Source organism: Dipteris shenzhenensis, chromosome 7 (genome assembly GCF_047967505.1).
Source record: "Dipteris shenzhenensis isolate YYH24624 ecotype China chromosome 7, Dip_SZ_1.0, whole genome shotgun sequence".
In the NCBI taxonomy this organism is placed as follows: Eukaryota; Viridiplantae; Streptophyta; class Polypodiopsida; order Gleicheniales; family Dipteridaceae; genus Dipteris; species Dipteris shenzhenensis.
In genome coordinates, this window is record NC_141602.1 from 12,046,392 (window position 1) to 12,063,853 (window position 17,462).

The following is a 17,462-nucleotide window of genomic DNA, read 5'->3' on the forward strand; positions in this document are numbered from 1 at the left end:
GAAGCTGAATATGCAGCCCTCTTCAAAGGTTTGAAACTATGCATTAGTCTGGGTATTAAGAGACTCATGATTAAGGGAGATGCTATGTTGGTTGTGAAGCAAATTTTAGGTGTCTGGAAGGTTAAGCATGTTCATCTGAAGAGATGGATAAGTGTGGTGAAGAAACTGTTAAATCAATTGGATGCCTGGACACTCTAGCATATTGAAAGAGGTAAGAATGTAAATGCACATGATGCTGCGCAGGAAATTACAGCAGCCTATGTTGATGCGGTAGGAGTGCAGGAGCCCTTATACAAAGGAAGGGAGACATTAGCTTGTGAGGAAAGCTTCCTGTTAACTGGTAAAGTGCCTGAAGAAGTTCCGAAACAAAGAAAATACAGATTTATCAAAAGCTGTACTTCTTATTGTCTGATAGATGATGTTCTTTATATGAAAGGGGCTGATCTGGTGCTCAGAAGAATTCCCTGGCATGAGGAAGTCTTTCATATTCTACAAGCTAACCATGAGGGAGTATGTGGAGGACATTTTGCTTTCAAAATCATGCCAAGAAAAATACTTACATAAGGATATGTGTGGCCATCCCTCCAGAGAGACATAAGACATTGGTGCAAGTCATGCCTACAGTGTCAGCAAATGAGTAAGAGGATCTTACATCCAGAACTCAGAAATATCATACTTGCTTATAATATTTTCGAGAAATGGGGAATAGATGCCATCGGTCCTCTACCCATGACAGCCAGGGGAAATTGTTTTATGCTGACAGCTGTGGATTATTTGACGAGATGGGCTGAAGCACGAGCAGTACGGGCTATCAATGCAAAATATGTATGTAAGTTTGTGTATAAAGATATCTGCTGTAGATTTAGTGTACCAATGGAGTTGCTTTCTGATAGAGGTCCAAGTTTCAGGAGTAAACTGATAGATTTATTATGCGGTAAGCTGAGGATTAAACGCAGATATGCAAGTCCGTATTACCCTGAATGTAATGGGATGAATGAAAAATTTAATGGTTTGTGTACTAGTATCATGGGAAAGATCATGAGAACCTATGAGAAGGAGTGGGATCTTGCTTTGCACTGGGCTTTATGGGCTTACAGAGCTGCAGTAAAAGAAGGCACCCAGTTTTCACCATTTCATCTTGTTTATGGGAAAGAAGCTCTGTTGCCCTTGGAAGTAGAAATTCCTGCATTACAGATGTTAATGAAGATAAATGAGGATTCAAATTCTACTTTCCAAAACCAGCTATTGGATTTGCAGGAAGTACAACTAGATAGACAAAAGGTGGTGGAACATTATGCTTTAGTTCAAGAGGAGAATCAGAAGAGAGCAAACAGGAAATTCAGGGATAAGAAAATCAAGGAGGGTGATCTAGTTTTGAGATACAACAGTAGTCTGGATTCTACCTTCAAGAAGAAATTTGTGACCAAATGGGATGGACCTTTTCGTGTGACGAAGAAATTCAAAAATGGATCATATCAACTTGAGGATTTGGATGGTCAGCAGCATAAGAACAGAGTTAATGGCTTCAGACTAAAGAAATACTTTTATAGGATCATGAGTGTGGGCGGCTGTGGACCTACTGTGATGAAACCAGATAAGCCGGAAGACCTCATGGATGAGGATATCTCAGAAGAAATGCAAATCTTATATACCTCTATCTGCAAGACATGAATGTCTGCAGACTTGGGGATGGGCAAAATGATAGGACAAAATATGTATCAAGTTTTTTTAGCACTGTATATAGCTGTGGATAGGCACATAGTTGTACACATCTAGGGTAGGTGTGGGCTTTTGGCATTTGTGTATTTTTCTTTCTCAAGCACGATGGACTTATGTATATTTTTTTGAGATAATAAAGTATGTTTTGCAGGGACTTCATGGGAAATGATGAAATGCAATGTGGTTGTACCAAACTTCCACAGCAAGGGTGATCAGTGTGTGGTCAAGTGAAATGTTTTTGGGGTCATGTAAATCAAGTCATGAAGGGTTTTTTTATATTTTCCTGAGTCAATGTGCACTTGCATGTTACGGGAATTCAATATGTTTTGATGCCCATGTCAAGGGGCTTTTCATGTGTGTGTATGGGGGTACATGCAAGTCTTAATGTGCATGCTAATGTGTGTGGGAATTGTGTGACTAAAGGTCCAAAATGTGCATTTAATGTGATTTGGGGGAAATGTCTTGAGAGTGGTGAAATGTCACTGATGAGGTGGCAAATTAGGCTGAGGTGGCTGGACTGATTGGGAAGGCATCCTACACATGCAAGGTGGCTACGTGAGGAAGAAGGGGAGCTTCTAGATAGCGACGTGGTGGCTAGGAGCTGAACGACGGGAGCTTGCTGGAAGGATCATTTGGCTGTATTTGACAAGGGGCTTCTAAAAGAGTTGGTGGTGGAACGACCAGAGAGGTTGGAGAGGCTCGCAGTTGATGGGAGGTTGTGTGAGCGGGGAGCTGAAACCTGTGCGTGAAGTCCATCGGGTGTGACGAAGAGAGCTTTGTGAGACAAGGAAGCTGCGATGGTGATTGTGTACGTGACGGGTGTGGGATTTCGATTGCAGGAACTTCGAGTTTATGGGCTCATGAGCACTCAGGCATGGAGAAACACTACACCGGGGGGTGTATGCTAGTCGTGTGGAAGATGCCTAAGGGTAGCCTTGCATCGGGTGACGTGCGTGGGTTGAGGGCTGGAAAGAGCCGTACGAGTTTGTACGGGTTGATGCAGGGGATCGTGTACGGGCTGGTAGTATGGTGCCTTGATTGCAGGCTGTATGGGTATGTACGGGTCATTAAATATGTCTTCTGTGAGCTGTACAGAGGATGGTCGTCATTAAATGCAGGCTGTACGAAGTACTGTGCATGGTTGTACAGGGTGTAAGTACCTGCTATCGTACGTATGATTGTACGGCTGCTTGTACGGTGAACGTACCTGCACAGATGATTGTACCCGCTAGTTCTTCTTTTGGACAGCTTGTGGGCACGAGGGTCATAGGCTGGCCATTGCCTCAAGTTGTGTACTCATGGTTGGGCAGTGTTAAATGCTAACTACCTGGGAGTGATCAAAGCAATGATTACAGAAGAATACACACAGAGGTTATGCTTGGGGGTCTTGCTGGCCGTTGAGCAGTGGGCTGTGGGTTCATAGTATTCTGAGGCTGACTGTTTTCTGAGTTTTTTTTTGGGGGGAAGTTCAGTTCTAAGTTCACTCTGTTTCAGGCTGTGTAGTCTTTCCCCTCTTTCAAAGAGTCTGTGTGTTCCTGTGTGTGTTCTAGTCAGATTGTGTGGGAGATTGACTTGTTATTTGTGTGCTCTGGATATCTGCTCTGGAACCTGGCTCATAAGCTCATCATCTACGAGCCCACATTGCAGCTGATCCCTATGAAGTCTAACCTATCTGACGTGGTGAAGTACATAATTCCTGGTTGTCTTTCTATTTTTTCCTTATCACCGTGTAACCAAAAAAAGGAATGCTCTTCTCTTGGTTCCTTGCAACAATCCATTCCCACTCTTCGGGGTTCCACTGAAGAAACTTTACGGGACTCCTCAAAGAGCCACAACCTCCAAGAACCCAAAAGAGAAAGATGAGCACTCGGATTAATATACCATGTAGAGTCCTTGCCCTGATCCAAAAAGCCTATGATCCTGACAGGATGAACAGGCATGCCAAAAAGAATATCTTTTAAGTTTGGAATGTCTGGGACAAATAAGTCATCTATGAATCTCCTAACCTAACTACGTTTATGAAGCCCCATTGGACAAGTGTCTCAAGAGATCAATCGTTGCATAAACTAAAATTCATAAGTAAAAAGGTAGAACTTTGCTAAGAACACAAAACAAGACTGCCCATGCTTTGTTGAAATAAGAGACCCCTAGAGTAACGAACAAATTATCTAGAAGAAGTTGAACCCACAAAGGACATCTTCAGCATCTTCAGTTTTTGTGCACCTTTTCTTTTTCAAATCAAGGCCTTGCTTTTTAGATTTCATCCAACAAAAATCAAAATGCAAGGCTAATTTTTTCAACTCTTAAAACTTTGCATCTGTCTTTTTCATATCTAAAATTGAAAACTTGTGAAACAAGCTTTCTTATTCATGACTTCAAATCTTCCAAATCTATCTTAGTATAGAGTGTAGTAAAATTAGATGTTTCAAGCAAGATTGAAGCATGCTTCTCTCCTAGTTCATAGACAATTGGTACTATGGCAATCAAGCAATATCTCAACCACTTTGAGACATTAGTTAGAGAATTCTTACAAGCTGCTGCAATAAACTTCTTAGCTGCACAGAGAAAAGGAAGACTTGTGTTGCAAATGAACCCAGAAGACTTGCAAAAGTTTTGACATTGTTCCAAATCGCAACCTTTTCAGGTATAGAAAAATTAGCATACATCTTTGCTGCAGAGTTAATCTCTCCTAGTAGAGATTGCAAATAAAACTTTTTACAGGTGGTCTTGGCCTCATAGACCCTAACACCCTATGTATTCTTCTTCTCTACAACACTCGTAAAACTGCACATTTTCTAGGCTTTTACCACTTTATATATACATATACCTAGATGAATCCAGGAACATTCCCAAACTCATCCTCTAAAAACACAACATAGTGTAGTTTCAATCTCATGAGAGTCACTCATAAGATTGAAAACCATAAACTTCATCACGCATAGCACGGACTAGCTACTATGACATCCCCACTGACGTCATCAGCGTCCAATAGTGGGTGTAGACCATAGTATAAAAGTATGCTCTCACACACACAAATCCACACACCCACACATACTTGAGCATCCATTTATACAAAGTCTTCGTACTGAGTTTCTGTCAGCACTCCGGAGGTGAAGGGCAAACTCAGCCATGACGAAGGCTAGCACTAAAGGAGAAGGCTAATCAAAGAGTAGTCCAAATCTCTTCATTCAAGCTACAACTGCTTGTGAAGTCTAAACGATTTCATTTTAGTCTCTCCCAAACGAGCATCTAAATCTAAATCTAGCTGATAGGGCAATGCACCATTTAAGATAGAAAGAATTATCGCAATACCAGCAGGCCGCAACTTGGACGAAAACTTCACAAGGTGAAATTTGCATGTCTGCTAATACGGCAGAAGCATATACCTAGATGAATCATGGAACATTCCCAAACTCATCCTCTAAAAACACAACATAGTGCAGTTTCAATCTCACGAGAGTCACTCATAAGATTGAAAACCATACTCCATCACGCATAGCAGGGACTAGCTACTATGACATCCCCACTGACATCATCAGCGCCCAACAGTGGGTGTAGACCATAGTATAAAAGTATGCTCTCACACATACAAATCCACACACCCACACATACTTGAGCATCCATTTATACAAAGTCTTCGTACTGAGTTTCTATCGACACTCTGGAAGTGAAGGGCAAATTCAGCCATGACGAAGGCTAGCACTAACGGAGAAGGCTAATCAAAAAGTAGTCCAAATCTCTTCAAGCTACAACTGCTTGTGAAGTCTAGACAATTTCATTTTAGTCTCTCCCAAACGAGCATCTAAATCTAAATCTAAATCTAAATCTAGCTAATAGGGCAACGCACCATTTAAGATAGAAAGAATTCTCGCAATACCGGCAGGCCGCAACTTGGACGAAAACTTCACAAGGTGAAATTTGCATGTCCGCTAATACGGCAGAAGCATATACCTAGATGAATCCAGGAACATTCCCAAACTCATCCTCTAAAAACACAACATAGTGCAGTTTCAATCTCACGAGAGTCACTCATAAGATTGAAAACCATAAACTCCATCACGCATAGCAGGGACTAGCTACTATGACATCCCCACTGACGTCATCAGCGCCCAATAGTGGGTGTAGACCATAGTATAAAAGTATGCCCTCACACGTACAAATCCACACACCCACACATACTTGAGCATCCATTTATACAAAGTCTTCGTACTAAGTTTCTGTCAGCACTCCGGAGGTGAAGGGCAAACTCAGCCATGACGAAGGCTAGCACTAAAGGAGAAGGCTAATCAAAAAGTAGTCCAAATCTCTTCATTCAAGCTACAACTGCTTGTGAAGTCTAAACGATTTCATTTTAGTCGCTCCCAAATGAGCATCTAAATCTAAATCTAGCTGATAGGGCAATGCACCATTTAAGATACAAAGAATTATCGCAATACCAGCAGGCCGCAACTTGCACGAAAACTTCACAAGGTGAAATTTGCATGTCCGCTAATACGGCAGAAGCATATACCTAGATGAATCCGAGAACATTCCCAAACTCATCCTCTAAAAACACAACATAGTGCAGTTTCAATCTCACGAAATTCACTCATAAGATTGAAAACCATAAACTCCATCACGCATAGCAGGGACTAGCTACTATGACATCCCCACTGACGTCATTAGCGCCCAACAGTGGGTGTAGACCATAGTATAAAAGTATGCTCTCACACATACAAATCCACACACCCACACATACTTGAGCATCCAGTTATACAAAGTCTTCGTACTGAGTTTCTGTCGACACTCCGGAGGTGAAGGGCAAATTCAGCCATGACGAAGGCTAGCACTAACGGAGAAGGCTAATCAAAAAGTAGTCCAAATCTCTTCATTCAAGCTACAACTGCTTGTGAAGTCTAGACAATTTCATTTTAGTCTCTCCCAAACGAGCATCTAAATCTAAATCTAGCTGATAGGGCAATGCACCATTTAAGATAGAAAGAATTATCGCAATACCAGCAGGCCGCAACTTGGACGAAAACTTCACAAGGTAAAATTTGCATGTCTGCTAATACGGCAGAAGCATATACCTAGATGAATCCAGGAACATTCCCAAACTCATCCTCTAAAAACACAACATAGTGCAGTTTCAATCTCACGAGAGTCACTCATAAGATTGAAAACCATAAACTCCATCGCGCATAGCAGGGACTAGCTACTATGACATCCCCACTAACGTCATCAGCGCCTAACAGTGGGTGTAAACCATAGTATAAAAGTATGCTCTCACACATACAAATCCACACACCCACACATACTTGAGCATCCATTTATACAAAGTCTTCGTATTGAGTTTCTGTCGGCACTCCGGAGGTGAAGGGCAAACTCAACCATGACGAAGGCTAGCACTAAAGGAGAAGGCTAATCAAAAAGTAGTCCAAATCTCTTCATTCAAGCTACAACTGCTTGTGAAGTCTAAACGATTTCATTTTAGTCTCTCCCAAACGAGCATCTAAATCTAAATCTAGCTGATAGGGCAACGCACAATTTAAGATAGAAAGAATTATCGCAATACCAGCAGGCTGCAACTTGGACGAAAACTTCACAAGGTGAAATTTGCATGTCCACTAATACGGTAGAAGCATATACCTAGATGAATCCAGGAACATTCCCAAACTCATCCTCTAAAAACACAACATAGTGCAGTTTTAATCTCATGAGAGTCACTGATAAGATTGAAAACCATAAACTCCATCACACATAGCAGGGACTAGCTACTATGACATCCCCACTGACGTCATCAGCGCCCAACAATGGGTATAGACCATAGTATAAAAGTATGCTCTCACACATACAAATCCTCACATCCACACATACTTGAGCATCCATTTATACAAAGTCTTCGTACTAAGTTTCTGTCGGCACTCCGGAGGTGAAGGGCAAACTCAGCCATGACGAAGGCTAGCACTAAAGGAGAAGGCTAATCAAGAAGTAGTCCAAATCTCTTCATTCAAGCTATAACTGCTTGTAAATTCTAAACGATTTCATTTTAGTCTCTCCCAATAACATGTCTTCTTGTGAAATTTTACATGTCTTCTTGTGTAGTGCAATAAGGTGTCTTCATTGATGTACACTTGAGTAGGGAGTGGACGCCTGAGCTATGAGCTTGCCTTTGTACTCCTTGAGTAACTATTTGTTCACTGCGTGTTATCAAGATTATACTTCCACTCATGAGACATGCACACAAGTTATCTTTTCGTGCCCTTTTGTGGGTTAACATCATTGGCAAGGGGGCACGATCCCTTCAAAGAAGTAGAGGCAATGATGATGTAATTCATCGCTACCCTTCAATACTTTGGTATGTGAGCTCCAAAAATTGTCACTGGACTCCGAGCTTTGCAAATATTTTCCCCTTTGACGAGAGAAACCCTTATTTTATTTGCCCAACATTCTCGAATCCTTAAAGCACATCAATGGATCCACTCCAAAAGCTCCCTAAAGTCTCAAAAACCTTTCACAATAGATGAAATGCAAGAAACAGTCCAAGCCAACCAAGCAGCTCCAAATATGTATTTGAGATGATACTAGCTGCTTCAAGGGACCCGAGATAATTGAATGCTATAGAGCAACATGTCTCAGGAAATGCTCTGATATCACTGAGAGAAAATGAAGTCATGAGTGGCTGTGAATTAGCAGCCCTGTTAAAGTGGTCCACATTAGGTTCCCTGTAAGTGAAATAGGAAAGAAAGTCGCACGAGCTTGGAACAGATACATTCATCCATTTATCACAATGTGGTCAGGAATGCAAGAGCATATCCAAGAAGTCTCCGAATATGCATCCAAACCCCACTCAAACTAACTAAAATAGGCTACCCAAAATTTGTTCTACATACAGTAAATGTGCCACATTATACTCACATCCCCAGCTTTTCATGTGCACAAGCCACCAATCTATCTTTCACTTGGATGGATCACAGCAAGTGTGGCAACACATAGCTTAGTGGCTAGTCAAGGCGTATGACCAGAGCAAGACTGAACTGCCACCTCTTAGAATGCATGTTTGTGCTGGCAGTGATACCATAAAAGCAAGCAGAATTGGACCTATATTGGTGATAGTCAAGTACCAATTTGAGAAGATCACCAACATCTGGGTCATGATTAACTTTCTCCCCAACAGCATGCACCAGCTTGATTATTTTCTTAGCAAACTCATATCCTGGAGCTGCCTTTCCTGCAATGATGCACACACGTGGTACAACCTTCTTTCTCTCCTCAGGAGGCATGTTCTGCATCCATGCAACACATATCTCCATAAGGTCACAAAAAACTGACATCAAAACATATGTCACAATTCAAGTACGTATTATGTTCTCCAGAAAAATGGGACTATGTAGCTAGGATTCTTTCCAACAAAAAGACAGCAAATGCAGAATGTGGTAATGGAAATAAACCCTCAATATATATCTCACTTTGATGCAGTCATAGCGATGAATAATGCTTAGCACATTCAGAAACTGCCTTTTGTACTCGTGTATCCTCTTCACTTGGGCATCAAACATGGCATCCACACTGACCTGCACATATTTAACAATAAGCTTCCTTGCAGAGCATTGGAGCAAGAATCCTCTGCACCTTAGAATGTGCACTAAATTCAATAGCATTCCACAACCATTCCTTCAGAAGATACGCTGTAAATTGCATTGCCAGCACCTACCGTCATCCCACTGATTTTCTTTATGTATTGAGCTAGCCTTCTCTTGTTCTGCCGATGTGCCTACAGAAGCCAGACATAAATTAGTGATTTAACCTTCACAAAAAAGTACTACATAATCCACATTCTGGAAAAATGCACAATCTCAACAACTCCAGAAAAAACTCTAAATCTGTGTTAATTTCCCATCCCCTTTGTACTATCAAAAGCTATAACACAATTATTAATAGAAAAAGAACAGGAAAAAGGAAGAGTTGGGGGGGGGGGGGGGGGGGGGGAGAAGGAGGGAGAAAGGGAGAGAGAGAGAGAGAGAGAGAGATGGGGAGGTCCCGTGTGTGAATGCACTGGCATCATGTCCACATACATAAGATACATATGCACATACATAAATGCATGGGGAAAGAGATTCAAGACAGTACCTACCCGCTCTAAAATACAAAATAAAGACGATGTATGTGTGCGTGCGTGCGAGCGTGTGTGTGTGTGTGTAACTTAGACAAGATTGAGGTAAAATAGTTATCAAAATGTAAAATCCAAGCTACTTCACATCAATGGATGAGGACCTGATTCCATTCTTTGTGAAGCTCCAAATCACTGGCATATTGGCGAAGGCCAGCAACAATATCTAACTCTTTAATCCATGCCTCTGTTCCAAGCCACTTTGTGATGATGTTTCGCAGAGCGGGATTTCCAAATGCCAGCCATCGACGCTGCAGGACAAAAAGCATGCATTACTTTAAGGCCATTCTGAATTTGCTCAAATACGAATGATGCTTGCAAGGTAATAACCATTCTCAGAATTGTAGTTCACACACATTTAGGCACATTATAGATAACATAAGCCCAATGGTATTAAACTTTGGTATATTTAAAAATGTGGCCAAAGCACAAAATCCTTCTGACATCTCATGATGTGCATTATATATCATGCTGTAAAATACGGCACAACGATTTCCTTTGGACTTTATAAAGTCTGAATGAAAATCTCATTAAAAAGGCCAGCTAACCTTCAGCTAGCCTCCCTCACTCTCCCCTGTGGTTGGCCCCTTTTCCTGTTTCTCGTTTCCCCCTCATACTGCATTGCCTTTGGCCCAGCCTCCCAGCATCTTTTGATCCCAAAGCCCAATTTTCCTTCTTAAAGCCCTTGCTGCTGGCCTCCCTTCTTCCTGATAGCTGGGTGCTCCTGCGTCAGGGCTGCCCAGCTTCACTGCACTGTCCTCGTTCCTTTCCCTACACTCCTCCTAGTCCTGCCTTCATTCGCTGCTGCAACCTCCTACTCCCTCCATCTACCCCCTGAACAGCTGCAACTCAGTCCATTGCCCCTCTTTAAGTCAGCTATGTCTCCTTTGCGCACATCCAAGGTTTATTTTTCTAATATTTGCATATTTGTTAGTTTCTTCTTTTTGCATTTTACACTTTAATTTCCTGCTCATATTTGACCTTTTTATATCCTTTGCATTATACATACAAATCATCTTTTCTCACACCTCTTTTCAATCATTTTGTTTCCCCCCAGTTCACAAAAAAACACACACAGCTGCGCATGCATATGTGCATGTGCGTACACACACAATTCTCTTGATTTTATCCTGCAACATACTTACACAACCACACATATCTTACCAAACCTTAATCACACATTCATTCTCTTCAAAATAGACACATTCACAAATTCTATTCACAACACTGTCCCTCCCATCTTTTATCAATCACCTCTCTTCCATTCTTTATACTCATCCACGCATCCTCACATAAACCTACATTTTCCTCTTTCTTTCCTCCTCCCTAGTTTATGTTCTCTCTTCTCTTTTCTCTCTTCCCCTCTCATTTCAAACTCTTTCTTTTCTAGGTTCAAGTTTGTACCCAAAGAGAAGGTACAATCCATTCTCATCCTTTTTGGAAAAACCCTTTTCCCCTAAGCCCATGGTCATCCTCTCCCATGCCGCATCAGTTAATGGCACAATAAATCACCAATCCTCCCAATTTAGCCACACCATGCTATTGAGCACATTGCAAAGGACTTCTTGGAGGCAGTAAGCTGGAGGACCACTCCATCTAATGCCCAATCGATCACAAGCCCTAGTCATGACTTTACCAAGGTCAAGGTGAAGATGGAGTACTATGTCTCCCTCTTAAAGTTCATTTACATAGAAGAGATTTGCTTGGACACCATTCAACTTGTCGATTATGAGGGCTTACAAGATCAAGAATCATTATGCTCAGTAATGCAAATTATGCTGAGTTACTAGAGTTAGCACCAGGGGCTATCTAGAAGGATCGAGGACGATACCACTTCCTTTTCAAAGACGGATTCGAGGGCCTCTCTAGACTCCTTTGATACCCAGATCAAAGATGCCTGCAGCCTTCATCCATGAGGCGGTACGACATAGACAGCGTCTCATCAGATCGTGGAGACAAGGGCAAAGGGTCTTTCCTGGCCCATTCCAGAGTATGATCACAGAGTTCTTCCAAGCAGAGCAAGTTGACCCCCCGGTCACAGAGAGCAGGAGAGGCAGAGACCTTGAGATCGAGATGCGGCACACCCTACGGAGGATAGACGCACAAATCACACTCACCGACATCTCTTCTATTTTCACACGTGGGGTACGGCTGACCGGGGTTGATGTGGCGCTCGTCAGGTGTCGGGTAGCATCTAGGAGGGCACGATGGACTACTCATCCAGATAGCAGACAGCGATCCATTACAGGCTTCTTACTTACACCACCATTGGATGTATCTTATGGGCATGCTTTCTTGGACATAGGCCAGATACGTGACCTTTTCATTTACCATGGTCCAGACTGATGGCCTTCCTCAGGTGGATTCGCAAGGGGAGGCTCAAGTGTATTCAACTACCGCATGGGATCCCCTGCCTTCGCCCCTTGCTGGCTTCTCTATCTCCCCACCACCATCAGGAGCTGACCACACCTACCTTTTCTTTACTATATCTATCCCTCACCACACGATGCACGTCACCGACACCATCCACACACACTATATATCATGCCATCCACTTTGATCACAGTCTCTCCCCTGAGTACTCTTCACAAATTTCCATCTTACTCACAGATCTTGAGGACATTTTGCTCCTAAAAGATCGAGCCACTATAATCACCACTCTCTTCATGAGGCCGCCCTGTATGAGTTTGCACACACCACCCATTTTACTCTAGTGCTATCCCTTGGTTCAGTACCCTACAATAGTTGGTACGATGATGAGTGTAAGGTTTTATGCCATCAACTTAGACTCGAGACTAAGAATAACCTTCCCAGCAAGGCAGAGATGATATCAAGTATTGCCGCATGCTCTGCCGAAAGAAGAGAGATCATTGCTTACGGATATAAAAGGAGAGCTCATCGACCTAGCAGGCTACACATGGATCCACCTCCCCAATTCTTTGTGGATGAGGATCTTACTTCCTTGTACAGACGAGACACATCCTCTTACACATCGAGATGCCACCTGTAAGGAGGGAAAGCCAACAGTGGCACAAAGGGATTCGGAGTCATACACAAGACGAGACATCATCTTCTACACAACACTCACCAAAGCCTCGAGCGTCCAATACCATCAGCCTGAGGATATATATGGGAGTCAGCCTACTATGACGAGACTGGAGAGACAGGTGGGGTATGCAGATCAAGCAGTCTCACAGTTCTATACAAATCATCTCTTACTAACATGGTCTCTATAGAGCAACATGACCGACACACCCCAAATTCCCATGGATCTAGATCAAGAGCACATCTCTGCAAGACACCTTAATCATAGTTTGCTACTTTCCCCCAGAGACCTCACATTTTGCCAAGGAGCCCCAAGAGTCGCCGCCGTATATAGCCTTGTACCTAAATTTCTCAAGGGTGACTCGTCGCCGTATATAGCCCTGTGCCTGAATTTCTCAAGCTGCAAGAAAGTTTTCCTTCTTGGAGACTTCAATGCCAGGACTGAAGACCGCTGGGTATCTATCATTGATTTTCAGTATGACTCGATAATATTCCCTGACATTCATAACATTGACTAAAGCACGTGTTTTTTTAAGTTTCCGCAGACAAGCATGCCTGTGTCACCTCACATGGGCACTCTTTCACAAAATGGATAGGATGCATTATCTAATTCTCTACGATGGTCTAAAGAGATGGCCTTTTTCTAGCAAGTTCACTTGTTTTCCGCATGCAGAAGGTTTCAATGTAGCTGACTACCTCGTGGGATCCCCGCCTTTGCCTCTCACATCATAGATTTCTGCTTCCCACTACCCCCACCTACAGCAAACCATATCTTCATATTATTTAGTTTGTCCATCCTACTCCCCTAACCGAGCTCATCCCATCACATACACTACTTTTTATCACAAATCAGCCCCCACATACAATGCCCATCTCTCTGCTACATTTGTTGATATTGATGCTACCCTCCTACTAGGGGATAGAGCCACCCTGATCACCCGCTCGCTTCATCATGCTGTTCTCTAGTCTATTCCCAACACCACCAAATCCACCCGCCCAAGGCCTTATTCAGAAACTTTTATTCAAGACAAAACTCATCTTTCAACTGAGACGGAGACCAAACGAGAATATTATTGTCTAGCCTGTGAGAACAAAACATTTTGTTTAGCGTTGACTCCAAAAACATTTGGCAAAAGTTTCTTGAGTGGAGGTCCCACATTCCCCCTCACGGCCCAACCATTTGGCACACCCGTTAGAAGTGAAGTTGAAGAGGAGAGCAAAAACAAGGGGCAATCCTGAATTAAAGTTTTAAGAATGAAGTACAAAGGAGCTGTGAACATGACAAAACCTTAGAACCTAGGCAATAAAACCACTCAACCACTAAGTATGGTCAGGGGAAAAATCTTATGCGGAAAAAGTGCCCCTAACCCTACTAACTACTTAATACATTGGCCACTACCTTAAATATTACAATATTTGAAAATATTGCATTATTTCCAACACCGTCTTGCAATGACAATGCCCTTGTGTACAAGGAGGGACCTCTAACACCACATGGAAGTCAGCCCAAAACTTTGCAGAAAACTTCAAACTTTTCTCTGGATAAGGCCTTGATGAAAATATCTGCAACATTGTGATCTATAAGACAATAGATCAAACTGATCTCATACGCATGCAATCTCTCTGACATAATAATTATGGATCTCAATTTGTTTCGTTCGTGCGTGAAAGATTGCCTTCCAGGAAAGATTGCAATAGCCACATTCACTGTGAAAGATCTCAATTTGTTTCGTTCGTGCATGAAAGATTGCAATAGCCACATTCAACTGTGGCTGTGAAGGATGCCCTGTAATTAGCTTCACAAGATGATGCTGCGAACAAATGCATGAACTACTAATAAAGAAACAATTTTATTTTTTTTGCAAAAAATAGACTTCCATTAAGTATGAATAAAACCTTCAAGAGCAAACTTAAGGTGGAAATACATCATGCAATGCATGAGAAAAAACTCCTCAAAAAGAGGTAGAAAATAACCAACGTTGAGGCTTAAAATGCCCCCTCAACCTTGTGCCCTCCATTCCCCAAGAAAAATAGCCCTCCTAGTAGAAGCTGCCCGAGACAATCTCTGCATACTCGTCCAAATGGACATTCAGTGTATGATAGTTATGCTGCGAGGGACTTGGATGCTACTAGCCTTGAAGTGTTTTCTGACTGTTTTTGAGTTCTTCCATTAGGCTCTCTTTTGGAGTCTAATGTCATGTACATTGATTTCATGTTAATAATATAATTACTGGTTTCACAAAAAAAAAGTATGTATAGTGTCTGTCCATATACTAGCCACAGTGTGGGAGGGCTGAACTTTGGATCCGTCCAAAGCCTCTGTGCATCTGGCTCTCCAAATATGCCACACTGATATGCTCACTGCAATCCGACCATGAATAGGAAGCCAGAAGAAGACAGTGATTTTTATTTTCCTGTGGGGTTTCTAGAGTCTCCTCCAAAAAATTTCTGCAGATCAGCAGAAATATGAAAACTATCCCAGTGTTGTAAGAAACGTTTCTAGAATAACAGGCGTTTCATCTAAAAACAGCTATAAATTGTATTTTATATAAAATATATTATTATATATACATATATTACATACACTTTTTTTTTTAGTAAAATCCAGTGCTGTGTATTTATAATGTCATAACTTTACAAGAGGGAAAGTCTCCAAGATGGAGAGTATTCCACAGATCAGAAGCATAAAAAGAAAAGCTCAATGCAAGATGCATGTATATCACCCTCATGGCAGGCATCATATAAAGATTGCCGCAATGAGGCTCTAAAAGATTCATATGACTTTTGAAACTGACGGCCCAAATATATTACATACACACATACCTCAGCTATGGAGGCAAGCAACGAGCTGCAGTAGCAAAACCGAGCAAACTCAGCACACATACATATATGAATGGATTCATATATTACATACACACATACCTCAGCTATGGAGGCAAGCAACGAGCTGCAGTAGCAAAACCGAGCAAACTCAGCACGAAAAAACAAGCAGAAACGTCCCGCTGCATTGCGTTTTGTACCCAAACGTTTCGCCCTAGACATGCCGTTTCACACGTTTCTAGAAACGTTTCTTCACGTTTCGATGCCTCGAAATGCATTTTCTGGTCACACTGAACTATCCCAATGAAGAGCTCTAGAAGACCTCCAACCTCTACAGCTCCGATTTGGTTTTGACCTTATATGCATCACTTTGTGTCAATAGCTACGTTCCCTATGGGCAAATTTGGAGTTCCCATGTATTGTTCTTCATGATAGAATCCAATTCTAACTGCATGGCCTTATCCAATGCTCACTGTCTTGAGAACCCTCAAAACTACTTGGTTCATTTGTATCATACAGGCTGAATCAGCTGACACCTGTCCCTCTTGAACCAGCCCTTGTCCTATTGGACAGAGGCGCTGAAGGTCCATTGTGTGGCAGAGTTTGCAACAGCCATCTAGAGGCTGTTCTAGCTTTCTGTAAAGCAGTCTTGTCCTCTCTAACAACCTCGTACAGATCCTCGTGTGTGATAGGCAGATCCTACACCTTATCTAGAGCATCCAAACGCTGCTGTGCATCAGCATATGCAGGGTGAATCTTCTGATCTTCTACTAGCTGCTCTAAGGTTCCTTTAACTACTGGTGGAAGCAACCCTTAAAACACATCCTGAGTGCATGTATGCAACAAGTCTGTCAAACTCCCTAATGGACTGATCTGAGTTTTTTGCAAAAAATCACATCTCTATATACAAAAATCCTTCTTGTCTAAGGATTGTAGAGAAGATAAGCCTTGCTCTCACTGCTATAGCCAACAAGACTGCATTGAATTGCCTTATCATCCAAGCTTGCTTCACAACTAACTGTAGCAGAATATAGATGTTGTCCCAAAGATGGTGACCTCATAAGATCACATGCCACTATGTTGGAGCTGTAATTTCCTCTCACCTCTAACAAATCCATCTCTAGTAAAGGTATCTAGACGGCAATAGGCTACGATGGCTGGCCTTCACCTTGTCTGGGACCAAAGGAAGGCGGGGATTAGAGGAGCTCTCATGCTTGGGCAGTAGATGGCTTGCAGGCCTAGGAGTCCAAATGGACATACTGCCACATTTCAATATTGAGGCCCGATCCAGTCCACTCACTTATGATGAGGTGAACCAAGTCATCAGAGAGGACCTCCTATACCTCCACATGTACGGGACCTAGCTAGCACTCCATAGCTTTCGTAATGTCGAGTATTTTGTGTGATAGGAGTAAACCTTGTAGGGGGGTTTCTTCAAAGGTTTAAGAGTGATAGGCTTTGTATGACACTTGGCACGACCTCATGCAAAACTCGACATGGCTTTTCAAAAGGTGATTCTTCATCATTCTAGATCCTTTTCTCCCTTTCAATTTGTGAGCTACTTTGGCTCCCATAAGAGTCACAGCAGTAGCATCGCTTTTGGGAAGGTGATGGGGCTGGCAGTTCGCCAAAGGTTCATGGTGATAGGCGCTGGTTGAAGGCGGTTCATCCCAAAGATAAAGGTGGCTTGGCTAAAGTGATCTTTGTATGGTGGAGCAGCCTATACATT

General features: G+C 42.3%; 1 protein-coding gene across 3 annotated transcripts in view; it reads right to left on the minus strand.

The window, feature by feature from the left end:
- LOC147899954 (uncharacterized) overlaps positions 1 to 17,462 on the minus strand; it is a 153,800-nt gene that overhangs the window by 47,689 nt on the left and 88,649 nt on the right. For all 3 annotated transcript variants that reach the window (XR_015541271.1, XM_087376529.1, XM_087376530.1), the window contains exons 16-19: positions 9,973 to 10,119; positions 9,413 to 9,472; positions 9,168 to 9,272; positions 8,823 to 8,984 (exon numbers count right to left, since the gene is read on the minus strand). Coding sequence is in view for 2 of the 3 variants with exons in the window: in XM_087376529.1 (XP_087232655.1) it covers positions 8,823 to 8,984; positions 9,168 to 9,272; positions 9,413 to 9,472; positions 9,973 to 10,119 (474 nt within the window). In the remaining variant the exon portion in view is untranslated. The remainder of the gene's footprint in view (positions 1 to 8,822; positions 8,985 to 9,167; positions 9,273 to 9,412; positions 9,473 to 9,972; positions 10,120 to 17,462) is intronic.